The 23,454-nt window shown below is 38.9% G+C and overlaps 1 protein-coding gene across 9 annotated transcripts in view; it reads right to left on the reverse strand.

Moving 5' to 3' along the window:
- Positions 1–1,941: 1,941 nt before the first annotated feature.
- The window catches only part of sp3b (Sp3b transcription factor), a 30,126-nt gene continuing 8,613 nt past the window's right edge, over positions 1,942–23,454 (reverse strand). The window contains exons 2-7 of one of the 9 annotated variants that reach the window (XM_084425315.1): positions 22,644–22,756; positions 6,661–6,758; positions 3,957–5,133; positions 3,417–3,597; positions 3,105–3,301; positions 1,942–2,919 (exon numbers count right to left, since the gene is read on the reverse strand). In XM_084425315.1, the coding sequence (XP_084281441.1) occupies positions 2,642–2,919; positions 3,105–3,301; positions 3,417–3,597; positions 3,957–5,133; positions 6,661–6,758; positions 22,644–22,756 (2,044 nt within the window). In that variant the 3' untranslated portion in view covers positions 1,942–2,641. Of the gene's footprint in view, positions 2,920–3,104; positions 3,302–3,416; positions 3,598–3,956; positions 5,134–6,660; positions 6,759–7,028; positions 7,761–22,643; positions 23,356–23,454 lie in introns of those variants that run through there. The other 8 variants (XM_084425314.1, XM_084425313.1, XM_084425317.1 and 5 more) reach the window with 8 other exon arrangements.

Consider the following 23,454-nt stretch of genomic DNA (forward strand, 5'->3'; position numbering starts at 1 on the left):
TGGGGGTGGTAGCATCATGCTTTGGGGGTGTTTTTCTGCACATGGGACAGGGCGACTGCACTGTATTAAGGAGAGGATGACCGGGGCCATGTATTGCGAGATTTTGGGGAACAACCTCCTTCCCTCAGTTAGAGCATTGAAGATGGGTCGAGGCTGGGTCTTCCAACATGACAATGACCCGAAGCACACAGCCAGGATAACCAAGGAGTGGCTCTGTAAGAAGCATATCAAGGTTCTGGCGTGGCCTAGCCAGTCTCCAGACCTAAACCCAATAGAGAATCTTTGGAGGGAGCTCAAACTCCGTGTTTCTCAGCGACAGCCCAGAAACCTGACTGATCTAGAGAAGATCTGTGTGGAGGAGTGGGCCAAAATCCCTCCTGCAGTGTGTGCAAACCTGGTGAAAAACTACTGGAAACGTTTGACCTCTGTAATTGCAAACAAAGGCTACTGTACCAAATATTAACATTGATTTTCTCAGGTGTTCAAATACTTATTTGCAGCTGTATCATACAAATAAATAGTTAAAAAAATCATACATTGTGATTTCTGGATTATTTTTTTAGATTATGTCTCTCACAGTGGACATGCACCTACGATGACAATTTCAGACCCCTCCATGATTTCTAAGTGGGAGAACTTGCAAAATAGCAGGGTGTTCAAATACTTATTTTCCTCACTGTACATAGTTCACGCGCATCTGACTCTGACTGACAGATTGACAGCCCGTTTTTATTTCAGTGCTGTTGTTAATGATGTGGTTATTTCACCAAACAGTTTCGTAAATTCATCACCATTAAGTAAAAATTTTGCGCACGCATTTTATACATTATATGTGATGTTGTCTGTTTCAGGTGCAGCCAAAGTTAGACTGGAAAACATCACATTTTGACATTTTTTTTGCTCAAATTGTATCGGAAAATCTCACAGTCCCCGAGGTCAAATATTGTGATTCACTTTATGAAGTATTAAATCGAGATCTCAGAGACCCGTTTCGTGACCGAATCTTTTAAATCAACTGATTCACAATAAATTACATTGAATGATTCATTTGTGAATTTGACTTATGCTAGATTACATTTTAAGTAGCTAACAACTCATAGCGGGTTAAGTTGACAAAAACACCTGAAATTGTCAGATTATCAGATTAAATGCGTTCTAGAATGAGCTCAATCTTATTTGTGTGGCATTAAACACCCTGGGCTTTACCTCTTGAGGAGCCCTTCATCCACCAGAATCATTATCTACATTCACTCAATCTTCTCTTAAAAGCGCAAGTTCTCTTAAGGCACACAATTACCTTGAGCTGTGTTACAACGATGCTCAATTCAGTAAATAACAGTAAAAAGTTTTAGGTATCAAACTAAACCCGTTATACAAGTGTCCCAAAAATGTAAATGTAACTGATCTACTTGTGGGACATTCATGAGACTGGAAACGTAAGATCAAGTTGGGCACATTGCATTGTGGGATGCAGTATACCCAGCAGTGTTCTCCGTTGTATAATGAATATTTTGGTGTACCAAATATCCAGGTTCATTCTGTAATCCACATACTGTGCACTGTACACATTCTGAAGTATACATACATTATGATTATGAAGTATATGGGCATACAGTTAATTCTCATTCAGTACATACATACCAACACCAAAAATTTGAAGCATATACAAACTCGTAGTTATGAAGAGTCATAGCAAGGTTTTTGACTTTAATCGTTTTCCATTTAAAAAAAAAAAAAAAAAAAAAAAAAGTTGTACAAAAGTAACATCAAATTTTACACGTTTAAAAAGTAATCAAAACGAGGAGTCTTTGATACAACAGAATCAGTATTAGACTACATTATTGTGGCTATAACCAGCTTGGGGGCTGAAGAAAAAAAAGAAATGGAAGATACATTATGAATGTTACAGGAATAATCTGGAGAGCAATAAGAACAACGATACAAGAAAAAGAAAGTTTATTACACGATTGTTTGACTCTGCCACCTGATGTCTTGTTCGAGTTGCATGTGGGCAGCAGAACAATGAAACCAGAAGATCCTCGAACAAGATCCAGAGGACACGTGACCGAGAGCGCAAAGACCACTAACATGACATCAAATAAAAATGAAAGCAAAGAGTGAAGACACATTTGGACGAAGGCCAGCCGAGAGGGAGGAGGAGGATAAAATGGACAGATCATGAGTAAGTCTCCCTCACAGCAGACTGTGTCCTTCTCCTGCTGTCATTCTCACAGAACAGTCTCACTGTAATCACTCACACATATCCGGGCTTCCCGTGTACCATAATTACACAATCACACTCTCTCAAATGATCGTCCCCTGAACATATACATGAGAAAAAGTAAAAACACATGCAACTCCAGCATTTTATACTACAGATTATGATACAAAATAAGGCATTTCTGTGTATGTATTTGTGTATGAGCATGAGTTCATAATGAGCATGTGTGTGTCAGTGAAAACTGCAACCACATTTAATGTCATTTTTTGCCTTGTTTGTACAAAAGACTGCTATTGAACATAAATGGATAAGTCATTTTTAAAATATATATATTTATAATATATATATATATTTTTATCATATATATATAAAAATTGATAGTGAAAAGCAGACGAGCTGTGAAAGTGGGCGTGATTTTGGTCACTCCATGACCTCACTGGCAGACACAGTGACCAACTGGAGTGGGAGGTCGGAGTTTGAAAGGAGGTCCTGGGTGCCAGCCTGTTGCAAATTGGTGAGGATAAGGGTGGCTCCACCCCCGGTGATGATGGTGTCCGAGGGGGCGGCAGCTTCTATCTGACCTGCCCCAGTGTTGGAGTTTAGCCCTTTTTTGTTCTGGTGAGTTTTAATGTGTTTGGCCAAATGGTCGCTGCGCATGAAACGTTTCGAGCACTCTGGACACACAAACTTCTTTTCGCCTGAAAAACAAAAATAAAACTGTAAAGCCATGTCTGACATCAACGAGGAACCTCTAGAACTACTACTCAGCCTATTAACCTGAAGAAGCAAACAAAATTTACAGCAAGTGTTGGATCAATGTAATGGGTCTAAAGAAAACAGATGATGTATTTTCAGACCCTGATCTCTTCCAGTGTGCCCATACCTGTGTGTGTTCTGCGGTGACGCTGGAGTTCGTCGCTGCGGGTGAATCTCTTGCCACAGTAACTCCACGAGCAAATGAAGGGTCTCTCTCCTGAGTGCCAGCGCAAGTGAGCTCGGAGGTGAGACGTCTTACCGTACACCTTACCACACCCGGGGATATGACAAATGTGTTGTTTCTTCTTTCCCATACTTGAACCTCTGAAATTACACACAATTTTTAAAACATTGTAAAAAATAAAATAAAAAATGTACACAACCAATGAATTTGGCTGTTAAAACAGAACTTGTGCTTCTGCATTGACATGTACATTACCTTCCTCCAGCCTCTTTGCAGTTGGGGCAAGTGCAGGCTACTCTACGTAGTCTTTTTCCCTCTTGGCCTGTCCCCTCCATATCCTCCTCAACCAACCGCACACGCAGATGCGACAAATCACTGGTGTTCAGGGTGGAATTCGGCCAATCATCTGACTCTGGCTCCTCTTTAATTTGAATATCTGCAAAAACAGAGAGGGTGAATCTTTTAAAACAGACTCTAAAACAATCAAGAACCTCCCCAAAATAAAACAACTGGGAGGTACACAATTTTTGAAAAAAGTAGTCAAGACCAACTTTTATTTAACCAATAAATAAAGTTATTTAATTCATTCATGGTTCCCACACCTTTGACCAATGAATTTCCATGACTTTTCTAGTCATTCATTGTTACTGAATAATTCACTTGGAAAGATTCATAAATACACACAATTGTACTTGCAAAAATGTATTTCAGTGAAAAATGACATTTTTAGAGATAAGCATAATTGGTTTTATATTTACATAAAAAAACTATTCAGTATTCTGTATTCCTGTATACCTGAGTGGCTCTCCGTGTTCTCATCTTGCTGGTACTGACCAACCGTGACTGTCTGAAGGTTCGGGATCTGCCCCACTGCGCCTGTGGCGCCAGCCTGCCCGAGAGAGAGGGTCTGCACTGGTGCAAGGGTAATTTGGGAGGATGAGACCCCACCAGCAGACGGCAGCTGCAGATTCTGCAGGTTCTGAACTCCTTGAACCTGGAAGGTCTGCCACTGGATTTGGCCGGTCGGAGAGACAGTTTGAGCTTGGATCAGAAACGTTCCAGCATTCAACAGCTGCACGCTTTGTAGTGTCTGCGCTGCTCCATCCGCCGTCTGCGCTGATAAGAGCTGCACCACCTGTTCGCCGCCAGACGTATGGTTATGCTGGATGTAAGACGGATCTTGGTGCCCGGCTGATACCGCAGTGGCTTGGGTGAGAACTCCAGTCCCGTCTATCGTCTCAGGAAGCGATGTCGTCGTGGAAGAGGTGGTGGTTGGCACAAAGGCATTAGTGTTAGCGTCATTGGCGTTAAGTGGCTCTGTGCATTTGCTGCTTTCACCCTGGTTATCACTTGTTGAGGTGGTGGGACCGGTCATGATGAGCTGGCCATCTGCAGTAATGCTTGTCGCTATGGTCTGAGCACCAGCCAATCCCAGAGACTCGAGATCCATGTTACTTAAGCTATTTATCGGCACCAATGTGATGTTGCCTGGCAGCCCCATCGGCACATTAGCGACAACCTGGCCCTGTGCGCCAAACCCTGAGCCGGCCAATGAGACGGTGGGTATCTGCTGCACGTGCCCACTTTGACTCAGTAGGCCCTGGAGGTCATTAGCATTTGTGGCGATGCCTTGCGTTCCATCCGGAAGGATAGCAATGTCAGTGCCAAGGGTGCTTCCGTCTGTGGATGCTGCATAGCTTAGTGACGCCCCATCCGTCCCCTGCAGCTGAGGGATGACCTGGTACTGCACCCCATTAGCACTGGTGCCATCTACCCCAGCAGTCACAAAAACAGACTGAGTCTGCCCTGCCATAGTCTGTAGTGGCACCACATATTGCCCGTTGCTGCCCAGAAGTCCTCCGCTGGGTACCTGCACTACTGATGGCTCATCTTTCACTGAGCTCACAGGCGTTAGAACCTCCCAGCGATCAGAGGAGCCCGTTAACTGGATGGTCGTGAGGTCTGTGGTCTGCTGGGAAGTGGAGATAATACTATTAAATTAGCACTTCATGATGAATTTGACCTCACACACAGACATTTCACAACTTTTAGTCTAAAGGTCCATTCACACCAATGGACAACAACATTTTGTTTATAATAAATGTGTGCTGCAGTTGCCTGCCGCTTTAAATGCTTGATCTCATTAAGTCAAATGGATTCTAATTGGCTGTCAATGTTTTCATTCATCATTCAGAAAATTATTCTAATGATATCATTTCTCTGTGTCATTGTTATAGCTGTGGTGTGGACTTCACTATTCTCATAAAATTAGAGTGATTATTAAAGCTTTATAGATATGGTTATCGTCCTTGGTGTTAATGGGTCTAAGCAAAGATAAATATATGGAAATAAAAAGTCTGTGTGAAAAAAAAAAAAAAATCTAAGTAATAAGACTTAACTATAATCCCCCATGTTATGAAGATGTTTATGCTGAAAATCCAATAGTATCAGACCTCAGTGAGGATAAAGTTAGTTTTAAATAATAAATTTAGCTTGAAAAGGAACATTTGACATTAAACATAGTTCTTAAACACACAATGAAATGCAAGTGGGCGACAGATCTTTTCTTCCGTATTGGGACGTACATCCAAGATTATCGGAAAACATTTTTAGGGCAAGAACTTATTCTGTCCATCAGTTCTTGATTGGATTTTAACTCTCAGGCCCTGTTCACAGCTAGTATTAAGATGTGTTTTGGTCAATCGGATCACAAGAGGACAACGCTAAACACACGTGTAAACAGGGTCTAAAGCGTTTTGAACTCAAATGGAGGTAAGATGAACAAGATTGTAGGGCTGGGGTTTATGCAGACTAAATGATTTGAGAAGTCCTGCATAAGTCACTAGGGAGAAGTCAAACGTTTTCGCTGCAAGCTCTGTAATTTTAATTAAACATTATGAAGACAAAACATAAAAACAAACATGCACAGATTAATTATTTACATTAAGAGCAATAACATGCTTTTAAATTTGCATTTCATGCTGCTTTTGATGTCTGAGGCTGTCATTCAGGGCTTTGGTTCAGTTGTCTGTTTAATAGCAAACAATAACGTCTTTCAACGGCCGTACATCTGTCATAAAAGGCAAATAAATGATCTAGTATATTTCATAAGCCAAGTGCACATGACAAAAGGTGACAAAGAGCTTCTGTTTGCCAGGTTTGTGCACGCAGCCGCTCCAGGGGGAATGGTGGAGCTGTGGAAGATATGTGACAGCCTGGGTAGGGGTGGAGGCTTTTCCCGGTGGAGGGGTCCTCCCCTATCGTGGGGGTGACCCGGGATCACCGCAGGTAAAGCGGGCAAGGCGACGGTGGCGAGTCTGTCCGACCCACAATGGGCGGGTTTTAATGGGTAAGAAAGTGGGTGGCCGTACAAAGCGAAGCCTCACAGGAAGTGTTCGACTTATCCCCTATATTTAAAACGTGTGAACTTCACCAAAACACCACAACACCCCGCAAGACAGCGCCGGGGAAGCGAGAAACCAACAGGGGAATTGCATACCTGGTCCTGGGCGCCGCTGGCTGGCTGCAGAAAGTCGCTCTGACTGCTGTCCACGTCCAAGGCAGCCATTTCCTGCTGTTTCGCTGGCTGTTCTGGGGCTACGGAGACACAGCGAGAGAAGGAAAAAAAAAACTCAAAACAAATTCATGCTCAACGAACTCCCACCTCGAAAAGGCGGAGATTAGCCGCCAAACCGCCTGGAATTTAAACGAATCAGGAGGTTCTTTCTGCTTTCCAGTTGCCTGAGCAACAGTCTTTTCAAATGTTTACTTTGTTAAAGTGAGGCTAGCTGGCTAACGGTTAGCGTCGCTGCTGAGAAAGATTAAACACTGAGCTAGCTCGCTTGGCTAATGGCTCTCCAAACTCACCGGCGGTGCTGTGCTTCGATCGGGCTAAGTGTTACGTACCAGTCATAGCGTGAAAAGGTAAAAAATCGGAGGTTTATCTGTTCATTTAAACTCCCAACATGATTGTTTTAATCAAAGGCGGGCTGTGATCGGAGATTCGGGTCGATTTTTTTTCTTATTTTTGATTGACGGTGCGGGAAACACAAAAGGTGGGGCTTCGGAGATTACCAGTGAAATTTGCGTCACGTAAACGGAAGACCCGCCTTTCTTCTACGACGTGATTGGCTGCGTGATTCGACCCCTTGGACACCGAATGGTCAAAGCTTTACGTCTGTCAATTTCACGGCACGAGCGTTTCCTGTTTGTTGTGCGCTTCGCAGATGCGGAGAGAGTCTTTGGAAATATAGCTGGAATTGTTCACGTATGGCAGGAAGTTAGTTGCAACTCTGGTGGCCATTACACTGAAAGCGCTACAGTAGACGTATTGTGAAACATTCAGTACAGTTTGCGCAATGCCACAACATTGTTTTGCGTTCACATTAAAACGAAAGGTTATATTGTGACATTTGCTATATGTAAACTTAACTAGTTTCGTTTTCTACCATAGCGTGCCCTAGTTTACGTGTCAGTTTACCCACCTGGGTAAACAATGCTTTGTGGAAACAGCTGTGACTCCGGATGTCAGGGCCCAACTCTACCATAATCATCAACCGCCTCACGCTGCTCATCTCTCACTTGTCGTGCACGCATAACATGTCATTTTAATATATATATATATATATATATATATATATATATATCCACTGGATGCCCCCTGTCCAGCAAGAACAACATACTAAAGTTTCCAGTTTAGTTCACATCCAATAAATAAACATAAAAGCCCAGTATAAAGAGCAAAGATTTATTGATGTAATAGACTGTTATAAAAATATGACACCCACATTTCTAAAACATCTATTACTATAAAGTTCGTTGTATCTATTATTTGTCACTATTAATAATTAGAATATATAAATAAGATTGCAGATAAGAGCTCAATATAATAAGCTAATCTGAAAATAAAAAGGTTAAAAAAAAAAATTTATTAGTAAGAATTAAAAATGTTACTAGTAACTAACAGTAACCACAGTACAGATAATTGCATAAAGTAACCATTATTGTTACCAATAACAAGAATAATTAAAGCTGCAAGCAGCGATGAAAGGGCCCTCGCACCCGTGCCATCAACACTCGGTGGTTTTAGGAAGACAGAGCATGTTTGGGAAATGTACATTTAAGGAGGTATATATAGTAAGAGTATGTCAAAGTCAGTTACAAAATGTTTTGTATAATGGTGATAATAGCATGCTTCATGACTCAGCTAAGTGTTGCTAGCATGTTTAGTCTGTTTCTAGCATGCTCAGTACACAATAATTATGTGGTTAGTACTGCATTACTGTGTTAACCATGTCAGTTTCTGTTGCCAGTAGGTGGCGTTATGACTATAACTGAATATGAGCATGGATGTGTGTTCAGGACAGAACTCTTATCAAACGTGTGAAGTTTGGTGCAAATTGGACATTGCCTTCTTGAGTAACAACAAAGTCATGTTTCATTGAATTAGCATTCTTTAGCACTTAGCTAAGCATTGTTAGCATGTTTTAACATGTTTCTAGCATGTTTAGAACTCAATGGCATTTTTAACATGTTGCTAGAACGGCATCAACGTGTTAAACATGTCACTTCCTGTTGCCAGTATGTGGCGCTATTACTATAACTGAACATTCTCATGCAGATGTGTTCAGGCCATGACTCTTATCAAAAGTGTGAAGTTTGGGGCAGATTGGACATTCCATGCCTGAGTTACAGCAAATTCCTATTTAATTGCAATAATAGCATGCTTTAGCACTTAGCTAAGAGTTTGCTAGCATGTTTTAGCATGTTTCTAGTATGTTGTTAACATGTTTAACACTTGCTGGCACTTTTTTATATGTTATTAGGAGTCCATAACAGTGTTAACATGTCACTTCCTGTTGCCAGAAGGTGGCGCTATGACTGTAACTGAATATAAGCATGGTCATGTGTTCAGGACAGAACGCTTATCAAAAGTGTGAAGTTTGACGCAGATTGGACATTCCATGCCTGAGTTACAGCAAATTCATATTTAATTGCAGTAATATCATTCTTTAGCACTTAGCTAAGTGTTTGCTAGTATGTTTTAACATGTCTCTAGTATGTTGGTAGGATGTTTAGCACCTACTGGCATTTTTTTATATGTTATTAGGAGTCAAGAGCAGTGTTAAACGTCACTTACTGTTCCCAGCAGGTGGCGCTATGACTATAACTAAATATGAGCATGGACATGTGTTCAAGAGATAACTCTTATCAAACGTGTGAAGTTTGGGGTAGATTGTACATTGCCTTCTTGAGTAACAACAAAGTCCTGTTTCATTGAATTAGCATGCTTTAACACTTAGCTAAGTATTGCTAGCATGTTTTAATATGTTTCTAGCATGTTTAGAACTCAATGGCATTTTTAACATGTTGCTAGAACGGCATCAACGTGTTAAACATGTCACTTCCTGTTGCCAGTAGGTGGCGCTATTACTATAACTGAATTTGAGCATAGACGTGTGTTCAGGCCATGATTCTTATCAAACGTGTGAAGTTTGGGGCAGATTGGACATTCCATGCCTGAGTTACAGCAAATTCCTATTTAATTGCAGTAATAGCATGCTTTAGCACTTAGCTGAGTGTTTGCTAGCATGTTTCTAGTATGTTGCTAACCTGTTTAGCACTTGCTGGCTCTTTTTTATATATTATTAGGAGACCACAACAGTGTTAAACATTTCACTTCCTGTTGACAGCAGGTGGCGCTATTACTATAGGGCAATTCCAGCGTTATGGACGTGACATTTGCAGTCAAAACTTGAAATATAAATTCTCAGAAAATGCATTTAATACCAATATATGTAAACGTCTGTTTATATATCCATACTCCCTTAATAAAGGAGTCCAGACATTAGAAAAATATCAGTCTACGCATGCGTTTTATATTTAATTTGAGGGAAATACACATGCGTTACGGACGTGACAAAAAAAATCTCAAACTTTTTGTTGCCAAAATATTTTTTAGTAATTCTGTGAATTACACTGCGCAAACCAAAAGTAATAGTACCCACCGAATGAAGAAGGGTTGGCTCTCCACAGAACATAAAATATTCATTTTATGTTATTTTTCGTTTTCGCATTTATGAGGAAAAAACAATGTTACGGACGTGACAGTTCTCCGTTACGGACGTGACCGCTCTGAAAGCGGCACTAAAATACTGCTTTAAAACGTTCACAGAGACCTCAAACAGGCATTTAAAACACCAAATATTAAGGATTGGCATTATAAGCAAAAATAATATTCGATGTTTGTTCGAAAATCGCAGCGCTCTCCCCCAACATCACCGGTAAGACGGCGTTCACTCAAATCCCGCTCCAACATTACATTTGAGTAGGCATTTAGTCTCATATTAATGTTTAAATAAAATAATTGTATTTTTTATTTCATATGTTGATTATATGAAAGGATAACAGCATGAGTAAGATCATAAGATGCCCAATATATCGGATACAGTATATCAGTGGGCAGACATGATTTTGACCTATTCTTTAGTTTTTTTTTTTGAGAAAGCTTTTCTTTAATGTGAATTTCGTTTTGTATAAATTGTATCTTAATTTTAATCAATGTTTCATCAACAAATTGCTTGGATTTATTAAATAAGAAGCAAATAGGCTATAGCAGACAAAATAATCAGGACACGGAGGCGCCGTCGCGTGAAGTGGAGCGCGCCTCATAAATGAACCGAAACTCCGCGTATAATGTAGGCTACTTGCCTCACATACCTGAGAAATATATCTATATAGGACGTCTGAAATGTCTACTTTTAAACTACTTTTAAGTCGTGACTCAAAATGATTGCAATATCACTATTATTTTGTCAGCTTGATCGCGGGATTATGATGAATATTCATGTTTTAACCAAGAGGGAAAAACGCGACATCCCGAAGAAGTGTCCTATGGCTATAAGACACATGCTCTTCTTTAAGTTGTACTGTATCATACTACCTTCTGATATTCATATTTCGTCCTGTAACTGGCAGAGGAAGAGAAGATCCGTTCATGTGCACTTTATCCGCCGCGCACTGAGGCGCAATATACAGAAATATACCACGCCGCAGGGTTTCCGTTGTTATGAATATGTAAAATATTGCAGTGAGACATTTTAATTGTCTATTAATAAACAAGTGTTTTCTGTGTCGGCTGCAAAGATGAAGTCTGACTCGCGATCTTCGCAGTAGTGAACGCGCCGGAGAGAAATACACATTTCATACGGATTACATCGTTTTATTTAGTTTTGAATGGTTCTGTTTAAAAGTAAAGATTTCTGTAGATAATAGATATATTTCTTCTTTTTTTTTTAGGTGTGTGAGGCGAGTAGGCTACCTTATACGTTAAATTTCGGTTCATGGATGATAGCTTAACATTAGCTCCAGTTCAGGCGCTGGCGCCTCCATGTCGTGATTATTTATTGTCTGCTATATTTACTTTTAAATTACTTTTATTTTATACTTTATCGGGAAAATTGGATAATGAAACACTGATTAAAATTAACATACAATTAATACAAAACGAAATTCGTTTTAAAGAAAGGCTTTGTGCTTTCTGTTTGAGGTCTCTGTGAAAGTTTTAAAGCAGTCTTTTAGTGCCGCTTTGAACGGTCGCGACGCGTCTGTAATGGAGAACTGTCACGTAAGATGGTAATATTATTATTATTATTATTATAAATAATAAATCGTGTAATAATCCCGCCCCCTTAATTAAGAGGCGATATTTGACCGGCATATCATCAAAATGTCCGGAAAACGAAACCTCTGCCGGTCACTTTGACCGGCACCATTTTTTTCTAGCGGAAACTCTGCCACGCCGTATTAAAGAGCGGTCTCTATTGTTTACATTTTGTTATAAGATAGACTGAATTTGAAAGTTGAGACATTTTTTCATATTAAAACTTACAAAGCACAAATATTATTGCGATTATTGGATATGCACTGAATATATGGTAAGCCTGAAACCGATCACAAGTGCATATGATTTGATGTGAAGCGCCCGTAACGGTCACGTCCGTAACGCATTATTATGGTTGTTCAGAGCAAAGTAGTGGAATGAAATGTCGATCCTAGTAAGCATGAACATAGTTTAGCTTTGCATATAAAGTTTCAAGTTATTTGCATTTATAATTGTTATATTATATAAACTTAATCTTTAAAACGTTACGGACGTGACAGAGCACTGAAGCGTCGAGACCTCTTTATTAAAGCCCTTATAAATTCAACAGGCAGTGCTGTTATGACCAAATTAGTAAATCTATTTCTCAGGCATGCCTCCAACTTTCAGCAAAATGCTTTATGTTCAAATTAAGTTTTTAAAAGGGGGGTCTTTGATACCTCTTTTGAAAGCATGAAATATGGCTGGTTGAAATTAAAATTTTAGCATTGTTGCTCACCTCATATGTGGTGGAAAAACAAGGCAATTTTCTTAAAATTTCTGATACAGCACATTAATACAGTATATTACAGACCTAAATGGACAACTTAAAAGGGGTTTTGATCTTTAGGTAAAAACTTTAATTTTTCATGGTAAGGATGACCTTTGCGTGGAATTGCCCTATAACTGAATATTCTCATGTAGATGTGTTCAGGCCATGACTCTTATCAAACGTGTGAAGTTTGGGGAAGATTGGACATTCCATGCCTGTGTTACAGCAAATTCCTATTTAATTGCAGCAATAGCATGCTTTAGCACTTAGCTAAGTGTTTGCTAGCATGTTTTAGCATGTTTCTAGTATGTTGTTAGCATGTTTAGCACTTGATGGCACTTTTTTATATGTTTTTATATGTCCACAACAGTGTTTAACATGTCACTTCCTGTTGCCAGCAGGTGGCGCTATGACTGTAACTGAATATGAGCATGGTCATGTGTTCAGGACAGAACGTTTATTAAAAGTGTGAAGTTTGGTGCAGAATGGACATTGCCTTCTTGCGTAACAACAACATCCTGTTTCATTGAATTAGCATGCTTTAGCACTTAGCTAAGTATTGCTAGCATGTTTTAACATGTTTCTAGCATGTTTAGAAGTCAATGGCATTTTTAACATGTTGCTAGAATGGCATCAACGTGTTAAACACGACACTTCCTGTTACCAGTAGGTGGCGCTATTTCTATAACTGAATATTCTCATGTACATGTGTTCAGGACAGAACGCTTATCAAAAGTGTGAAGTTTGGGGCAGATTGGACATTCCATGCCTGAGTTACAGCAAATTCCTATTTAATTGCAATAATAGCATGCTTTAGCACTTAGCTAAGAGTTTGCTAGCATGTTTTAGCATGCTTCTAGTATGTTGTTAGCATGTTTAGCACTTGCTGGCACTTTTTTATATGTTATTAGGAGTCCATAACAGTGTTAAACATGTCACTTCCTGTTGCCAGCAGGTGGCGCTATGACTATAACTGAATATGAGCATGGTCATGTGTTCAGGACAGAACTCTTATCAAACGTGTGAAGTTTGGGGCAGATTGAACATTCCATGCCTGAGTTACAGCAACTTCCTGTTTCATGGCGAAACATCGAAATTTGTCAGGCCGCCGAGGACCCGCCCTTCGACGAAAACTCAAGATCTTCGCAATTTAACGTCGCAAAGGCCTTAAGATTACACTCACCAAATTTGAAGATGATCAGATTAAAACTGTAGGAGGAGTTCGTTAAAGTACGAGGCCTGAAAATGGCAAAAACTGCACAAAAATCTGAGAGGAAGTTGAAAATGGCTGACTTCCTGTTGTGTTTAGGGCTATGCTCCAAGAGACTTTTTTGTAGGTATTAGGTCATTACATGTATGTACCGAATTTCGTGCACGTACGTGGAACGTTGCGGGAGGCGCACTCCGTTGAACTTTTATAGGTGGCGCTATCGAGCCATTTTGCCCCGTCCAATTCTGAAACCTATATCAGATGTAAATTTTCGCCAGTTCTGACGCGTGTGCAAAGTTTTGTGAGTTTTCGAGCATGTTTAGGCCCTCAAAAATGCAATTAAATGCGGAGAAGAATAATAATAATAATAATAAATATAGCTGCGAGCAGCGATTGCGGGCCCAAGCCGGTGGCACCGCCACCCTGGTGCCTTAGTGTAGGCACCGGGGTGGCGGTACCGCCGGCTTTGGCCCTCCATCGCTGCTCGCAGCTATATTTATATATATATATATATATATATATATATATATATATATATATAAATATATATATATATATATATATATTATACAAACATATATATATATATATAAACCGTTCAAAATTTTGGGGTCAGGAAGATTTTTAATGTTTTTAGGAGAAGTCTCTTCTGCTCACCAAGGCTGCATTTATTTGATTAAAAATACAAACAAAAACAGTAATATTGTGAAATATTATTCCAATTTAAAACAGCTGTTTTCTATTTTAAAATATTTTACACTGTAATTAATTTATGTGATCAAAGCTGAGTTTTCAGAATCATTACTCCCGTCTTCAGTGTCACATGATCCTTCAGAAATCATTCTAATATGATGATTGATGGTCAATAAATATTAATTATTATTTTCAATGTTGAAAACAGTTGTGTACAGATTTTTTTTCAAAATGTGTTGATGAATGTAAAGTTCAAAAGAACAGCATTTATTTCAAATATAATTTTTTTTTAACATTATAAATGTCTGTATTGTAACTTTTGATCAGTTTAACTCATTCTCGATGAATAAAAGTATTGATTTATTTTATTTCTTTCCCCCAAAATTAAAATTAAAATTATTATTGACCCCAAACTTCTGAACGGTAGTGTTTAATGTTACAAAAGCTTTAGATTTCAGATAAATGCTGTTCTTTTGAACTTTCTATTCATCAAAGACTGTACACAACTGTTTTCGACATTTAAAATAATAATGAATGTTTCTTGAGCATCAATCATCATATTAGAATAATTTCTGAAGGATCATGTGACAGTGACGACTGGAGTAATGATGCTGAAAACTCAGCTTTGATCACAGGAATAAATAACAGTTTAAAATATATTAAAATAGAAAGCAGCTGTTTTAAATTGGAATACTATTTTACAATATTACTGTTTTTGTTTGTATTTTTAATCAAATAAATGCAGCCTTGGTGAGCAGAAGAAACTTCTCTGTTATGTACGCGCCACAGACTGCACGCACGTCCGCTTAGAGTTCCGCCTTTTGCCTTCCGTCAATATTACGTTATTAGAAAAATATTTTTTTAGAGAATCGATTTTTTGACATTTGGGAATCGATTCAGAATCGTCCACGTCCGCATCGCGATGCATCTAAGAATCAATTTTTTCTCCCACCCCTAGATTTCATACAACAGGTTAATAAACAGTTACAATTAAGTCACTTACATTTTGGATGCAATGTTGACTGTTTTTGTTCTGTTTCAGCATCACGTGTTTTCTCATAACTGAACGATTCAGCATTTTTAACGAATCGGTTGACTCAAAGATTGAATGATCAATCCATAAACATCTGTCTTAATCATGATCGACTCATTCGAACGAATCGTTTGAACGAACGAATCAATGACTCGCTTATTAAGATGGATGCCTGGCGACACCTAATGGCGGTTTAGTGTTGTTTAAAAGCATCATTCTTTCCCACATGTGTGTGATTTGTGTGTGCAACATTATCATTATTTTTCTTTCACTATTATATTAGCGATTTAAAAGCACCCACTCGTGTCACACGTCGATTAACCGGTGGGAAAATATCTTCAGACACATACCTAATAAATGTATATTTAAATACAATATTGGCCTACCTGGTAAAAAGTTTTATATACTATTTTGATGTCCTTTTGGACACAAGAGGGCAGTATAGCCCTATGTTTGCTTTTTTGTTGAACCAAATAGCACTAAATAGCCTGTTTTTAACTTTTTCATTCTTCTTGAATTGCAAAAACAGAATAAAATGGGTTTAGTTGTGATATTTGTATACTTTTATATAGAAATAAATGGTATATAATTACATTTTTAGAAGATTTTTACTTTAATCCCTCGCCATAGCAAAACCGTTTGAGATATTTATTATCCATTCACAATTTAGCATATTTAATGTAGTTTCATCATGTTGAAAAAGTTTGGTACGAATAAAATAAATAGTTTAAGAGGAGTGGCTAAAAATTCAGAGGCTGATTTTGCAAAAAAATTCACATTCAGACCAAAATATCTGACTTCCTGATGGCCAGAGCTATTGAATGTAAATTAGAAAGTTGTCCGGCTTGATGAGTACAATATAGAAACTATTTTTTCTTTACTGTAGTTAAAAGTAACCCCCCCACTTTTGTCAAAAGCATGTTGAAAGTGACACACTTCCTGCTGCCAGTTGGTGGCGCTATAACTTTGACTCACAATAGCTACATCCATCTGATCGGCCTCTTACCACGAACACACTGCTGAAGTTTCATCAAGATCAGTTAATGTATGCAGAAGTTATTCCACTTCCGTGTTTCTCTTTTCTCGCCATAAATTCGATTCCTCGCCACAGCCAAACCGTTCGAGATATCAAAAATCCGTCCGCAATTTAGCATCCTCAAAGTCTTGACTACATGCACACCGAGTTTGAAGGGGACACGGTGAATTTTCTAGGAGGAGTATTTCACATTCCACAGCAAGCGTTTTCCAAACAACCCATAATAGCCGACTTCCTGTTGGGCTGGCGTAAAACTTGACCGGGGTAAAGTTGTTCGGCCCGATGAGATCTATATGTGTACCGAGTTTCATATTAATTCATGCGAGCGTGTTTGATATATGGATCAAGTTTTAGAACCCCGTTCAAGGGGGCGCTGTTGAGCCCCCCAGCCACGCCCGGGTACCAGCTTCAGCCCGGCCCTGATGGCCGTGGGTTCTGACTTGTGTGCAAAGTTTCAAGAGTTTTTGAGCACGTTAAGGACCCCAAAAGCCCCTGAAACCTTGATTAACAATATAAAAGCAATATTCAAATCCCCCCTCCCCTCACAGACACAGAGAGAGGGAGAGAAAATTCTTCAGAAAATCCACATTCAAACCAAAATATCTCTCTTCCTGTTGGTCGGAGATGGTTAATGTCAATTAGAAAGTTGTCCGTCTTGATGAGAACAATACACATACAAAGTTTTGTTGCTGTTGATAAAACTAACCGCCCCATTTATGACTAAAGGTGGCGCTACTGAGCCCCTCACCACGCCCGTTTCTGAAACTTTGCACATGTCTACGGGCTAATAAATGTGATGTGTCTGTCGAGTTTCATCCAATTTCAAGTATGTTAATAGTCTCAAAAGCATCAAAAAAGAATATTAAAGTTTGAAGCGTTGCCATGGCAACAGTATTAAAGATATCAAAAATCCTTTCACAGGTCTACATCTGCCGTGTGTTTACATTATACACATAAAGTTTGAAGCAAATCGGGTAAAAATAAGAGGGTGATTTCAAAGCATTTTGAAAGTGACACACTTCCTGCTGCCAGTTGGTGGCGCTATAACTTTGACTCACAATAGTCACATCAATGTGATCGGCCTCTGACCACGAACACACTGCTGAAGTTTTATCAAGATCAGTCAATGTATGCAGAAGTTATAATACACTTCCTGTGTCCCATTATTCGCCATAAATTCGTTTCCTCGCCTTGGCCAAACCGTTCGAGATATCAAAAATCCGTCCGCAATTTATCATCCTCAATGTCTTGACTTCATGCACACCGAGTTTTGAGGCGAATGGATGAATTTCCTAGGAGGAGTACATCAAATTCCACAGCATGCGTTTTCCAAACAACCCATAATAGCCGACTTCCTGTTGGGCTGGCGTAAAACTTAGAGCACGAAAGTTGTTCAGCCCAATAAGATCTATATGTGTACCGAGTTTCATATTAATTCATGCAAGAATGTTTGGTATATGGACCAAGTTTTCGGACCGCACTCGGACCCCATTCAAGGGGGCGCTGTCGAGCCCCCCTGCCACGCCCAGGGACCATCTTCAGCCCGGCCCTAATGGCCGCAGCTTCTGACCTGTGTGCAAAGTTTCATGAGTTTTTGAGCACGTTAAAGGCCCCAAAAGCCCCCGAACCCTTGAACAATAATAATAATAATAATAATAAATATAGCTGCGAGCAGCGATTACGGGCCCAAGCCGGTGGCACCGCAACCCCGGTGCCTTTAGTTACCTAAAGGCACCGGGGTGGCGGTACCGCCGACTTTGGCCCTCCATCGCTGCTCGCAGCTATATTTATATATATATATATATATATATATATATATATATATATATATATATTATACAAACATATATATATATATATATATATATATATATATACACACACCGTTCAGAAGTTTGGGGTCAGGAAGATTTTTTATGTTTTTAGGAGAAGTCTCTTCTGCTCACTAAGGCTGCATTTATTTGATTAAAAATACAAACAAAAACAGTAATATTGTGAAATATTATTCCAATTTAAAACAGCTGTTTTCCATTTTAAAATATTTTACACTGTAATTAATTTATGTGATCAAAGCTGAGTTTTCAGCATCATTACTCCCGTCTTCAGTGTCACATGATCCTTCAGAAATCATTCTAATATGATGATTGATGGTCAATAAATATTAATTATTATTTTCAATGTTGAAAACAGTTGTGTACAGATTTTTTTTCAAAATGCGTTGATGAATGTAAAGTTCAAAAGAACAGCATTTATTTCAAATATAATTTTTTTTTAACATTATAAATGTCTGTACTGTAACTTTTGATCAGTTTAACTCATTCTCGATGAATAAAAGTATTGATTTATTTTATTTCTTTCCCCCAAAATTTAAATTTAAATTATTACTGACCCCAAACTTCTGAACGGTAGTGTTTAATGTTACAAAAGCTTTAGATTTCAGATAAATGCTGTTCTTTTGAACTTTCTATTCATCAAAGACTGTACACAACTGTTTTCGACATTTAAAATAATAATGAATGTTTCTTGAGCATCAATCATCATATTAGAATAATTTCTGAAGGATCATGTGACAGTGACGACTGGAGTAATGATGCTGAAAACTCAGCTTTGATCACAGGAATAAATAACAGTTTAAAATATATTAAAATAGAAAGCAGCTGTTTTAAATTGGAATACTATTTTACAATATTACTGTTTTTGTTCGTATTTTTAATCAAATGAATGCAGCCTTGGTGAGCAGAAGAAACTTCGCTTAAAAATCTTACTGACGCCAAACAGTAGTGTATATATATTATATTAAAATGTAAGGGATAAGACACAGGTAATTTTACTTGCCTGACCTGATTAGAACAATGAAAAAACTTAAATGAAAAAATGGAATCACTAAAACGAGGGCGCGATTGAACAGTGGACACATAAAAACATACTGTCATTTTGTTCAGAACATCATTCAAACTGCAAAGTGTTAACTTATATTTTTGTACAGTAGCAAAAAACACAACATTGTGCTTTTTTAAAATACATTTAAGCAATCCGCCTAGAAAATGAAACTAAAATGCTCACGGCTGCACAGGCATTCATAATGGTGCGCGTCCTCAGCGAGGAACGAGCAGAACAGAGTCAACGTTTTTTAGGTCATTCCTCCTTCCATAGAAATTTATTGAAAACGCTCGCTCTGCTCCGCACCATTATCAATGTCCGTGCGGACGAACATATTTTACTTTCGTTTTTAAGTTAGCGATTAAAAAGCCCCCAGCGGTGTCACACGTCAGTTAACCGGTGGTAAAATATTCCCACCGTCACATACCTAGTATATTTTTATATAGATATAATAGGCCTACCTGATTTTGAACACAAGAGGGCAGTATAGCACTATGTTTGACTTTATTTATTTATTGTTTAGACTAAACAACCATTCTGGCAGTTTTTAAACTTAAACTTCATTCTTAAATTGAAAAAAAAGAATAAAATGAGTTAAGTTCTGATATTTGTATACTTTTATATAGTAATAAATGGTGTATAATTACATTTTTAGAATATATGACCCTTTGAGTGTTAGCTTTTTAGACAATACTTTAATCCCTCGCCATAGCAAAACCGTTTGAGATATTTATTATCCGTTCACAATTTAGCATCATTAATATATTTTTATCATGTTGAAAAAGTTTGGTGGGAATAAAATAAACCACTTAGATAAAGGTGGCTAAAAATTCAGAGGCTGATTTTGCAAAAAAATCCACATTCAGACCAAAATATCTGACTTCCTGATGGTCAGAGCTAATGACTTTAAATTAGAAAGTTGTCCGGGTCGATGAGATCAATATATGAACTTTTTTTTACTGTAGTTAAAACTAACCCCCCCACTTTTGTCAAAAGCATGTTGAAAGTGACACACTTCCTGCTGCCAGTTGGTGGCGCTATAACTTTGAATCACAATAGCTACATCCATCTGATCGGCCTCTTACCACGAACACACTGCTGAAGTTTCATCAAGATCAGTTAATGTATGCAGAAGTTATTCCACTTCGTGTTTCTCTTTTCTCGCCATAAATTCGATTCCTCGCCACGGCCAAACCGTTCGAGATATCAAAAATCCGTCCGCAATTTAGCATCCTCAAAGTCTTGACTACATGCACACCGAGTTTGGAGGGGACACGGTGAATTTTCTAGGAGGAGTATTTCACATTCCACAGCAAGCGTTTTCCAAACAACCCATAATAGCCGACTTCCTGTTGGGCTGGCGTAAAACTTGACCAGGGGAAAGTTGTTCGGCACGATGAGATCTATATGTGTACCGAGTTTCATATTAATTCATGCAAGCGTGTTTGATATATGGACCAAGTTTTAAAACCCCGTTCAAGGGGGCGCTGTTGAGCCCCCCAGCCACGCCCGGGTACCAGCTTCAGCCCGGCCCTGATGGCCGTGGGTTCTGACCTGTGTGCAAAGTTTCAAGAGTTTTTGAGCACGTTAAGGACCCCAAAAGCCCCTGAAACCTTGATTAACAATGTAAAAGCAATAGTCAAATCCCCCCCCCCCCTCCCCTCACACACACACAGACACAGAGAGAGGGAGAGAAAATTCTTCAGAAAATCCACATTCAAACCAAAATATCTCTATTCCTGATGGTCGGAGATGGTTAATGTAAATTAGAAAGTTGTCCGTCTTGATGAGAACAATACACATACCAAGTTTTGTTGCTGTTGATAAAACTAACCCCCCCACTTATGACTAAAGGTGGCGCTACTGAGCCCCTCACCACGCCCGTTTCTGAAACTTTGCACATGTCTACTAGGTAATAAATGTAATGTGTCTGTCGAGTTTCATGCAATTTCAAGCATGCTAAGAGTCTCAAAAGCATCAAAAAAGAATATTGATGTTTGATGCGTTGCCATGGCAACAGTATTAAAGATATCAAAAATCCTTTCACAGGTCTACATCTGCCGTGTGTTTACATTATACACATAAAGTTTGAAGCAAATCGGGTAAAAATAAGAGGGTGATTTCAAAGCATTTTGAAAGTGACACACTTCCTGCTGCCAGTTGGTGGCGCTATAACTTTGACTCACAATAGTCACATCAATGTGATCGGCCTCTGACCACGAACACACTGCTGAAGTTTAATCAAGATCAGTTAATGTATGCAGAAGTTATAACACACTTCCTGTGTCCCATTATTCGCCATAAATTCGTTTCCTCGCCTCGGCCAAACCGTTCGAGATATCAAAAATCCGTCCGCAATTTATCATCCTCAATGTCTTGACTTCATGCACACCGAGTTTTGAGGCGAATGGATGAATTTCCTAGGAGGAGTACATCAAATTCCACAGCATGCGTTTTCCAAACAACCCATAATAGCCGACTTCCTGTTTGGCTGGCGTAAAAAGTAAAAGTACGAAAGTTGTTTGGCCCGATGAGATCTATATGTGTACCGAGTTTCATATTATTATATGCAAGCGTGTTTGATTTATGGACCAAGTTTTCGGACCCTGTTCAAGGGGGCGCTGTTGAGCCCCCCTGCCACGCCCGGGTACCAGCTTCAGCCCGGCCCTGATGGCCGCGGGTCCTGACCTGTGTGCAAAGTTTTAAGAGTTTTCGAGCATGATAAGAGCCCCAAAAGTGCCCGAAAGGTTGACAGAAAAATAATAAATAATAATAATAAATAATCCTACCGAAAACAATAGGGCCTTCGCCCTTTCAGGGCTTGGGCCCTAATAATAATCCTAACGAAAACAATAGGGCCTTCGCCCTTTCAGGGCTTGGGCCCTAATAATAATAAACAGAGCAATTCCAAGAGGGTCCTCACACCATCGGTGCTCGGGCCCTAATAATAATAATAATAATAATAAACAGAGCAATTCCAAGAGGGTCCTCACACCATCGGTGCTCGGGCCCTAAATAGATAAAAAAATAGCCACTTGTTTGAGGCATTAATGTTAAAACTGATTGCCATAGGCTTCTAACAAGTCTGTATTCCAGTAGCATCCAGGTCTCTAATCTACCTATGACACATCACAATAAGGATGGACAAACCACCAATGTCAGTCTATCTAAACTAAAGGCCATTAAAAAGATAGAGGTAGAAAACTGTAAAACACACGTTCATTCTTTAGTTCAAGTTTCCAGCTGTGCTGCTTCAAGTCATGGATGGTTTGGCATTGACCATCTTTGGTGCTGGGCTCCTTCGTCTGGCATTTCACGACATGTCGTGGGCTGCCAGTATAGAGATAGATTAATTTCAACATGCATACTATCCAAAGCATAAGACAAGCAAATTAACTTGACAGTATTATATATAGAGTGTGTATGTGGCCACTAAGGCACACTTTGCCCTTTGTTTCACTCTCAGAGGGAATTGGCCATAGACCTTAAGTTAAAACAGTATCGAAGCCTCTAACAATTGTGTTTTGTGAGCTCTTGATACAATAGAGCTTATTACAACTTAGCTTATTGTATATTTAAATCGTTTAAATATAGGCTACATACAATAACATACAATATCATATCGTAGAACATGTATATGATGTAGTAGCCTATTTGAGTTGATATTACTCTTGTCAGGCTCTGATTTCTGAGAGATGCACGCATAGATGGATTTGCGCTTGTTTCATTTTTACTCTCTCTCATTCACTTCTCATTATTGCATAGAGAGGAACACCCCTAATCTACTCCAGTAAAAAATTCTGGAGGATGACCCATCCACATTTTTTTTTTGCTTCCGACACCCACGCGCTAAAGGCTATGTGTAAACCTATTGTTTCTTAATTTGGATAAAATATTAATAATAGGTATGGAAGCTTGTTTCCGCCACAGAATAAAAAATAAAAAAGGTAATTGCAATTTTTTTTATCTCACAATTCTGACTTTATAACACGCAATCGTGACTTTATCACTTGCAATTGCTCACAATT

This window comes from Rutilus rutilus (assembly GCF_951802725.1).
Source record: "Rutilus rutilus genome assembly, chromosome: 12".
Taxonomy (NCBI): domain Eukaryota; kingdom Metazoa; phylum Chordata; class Actinopteri; order Cypriniformes; family Leuciscidae; genus Rutilus; species Rutilus rutilus.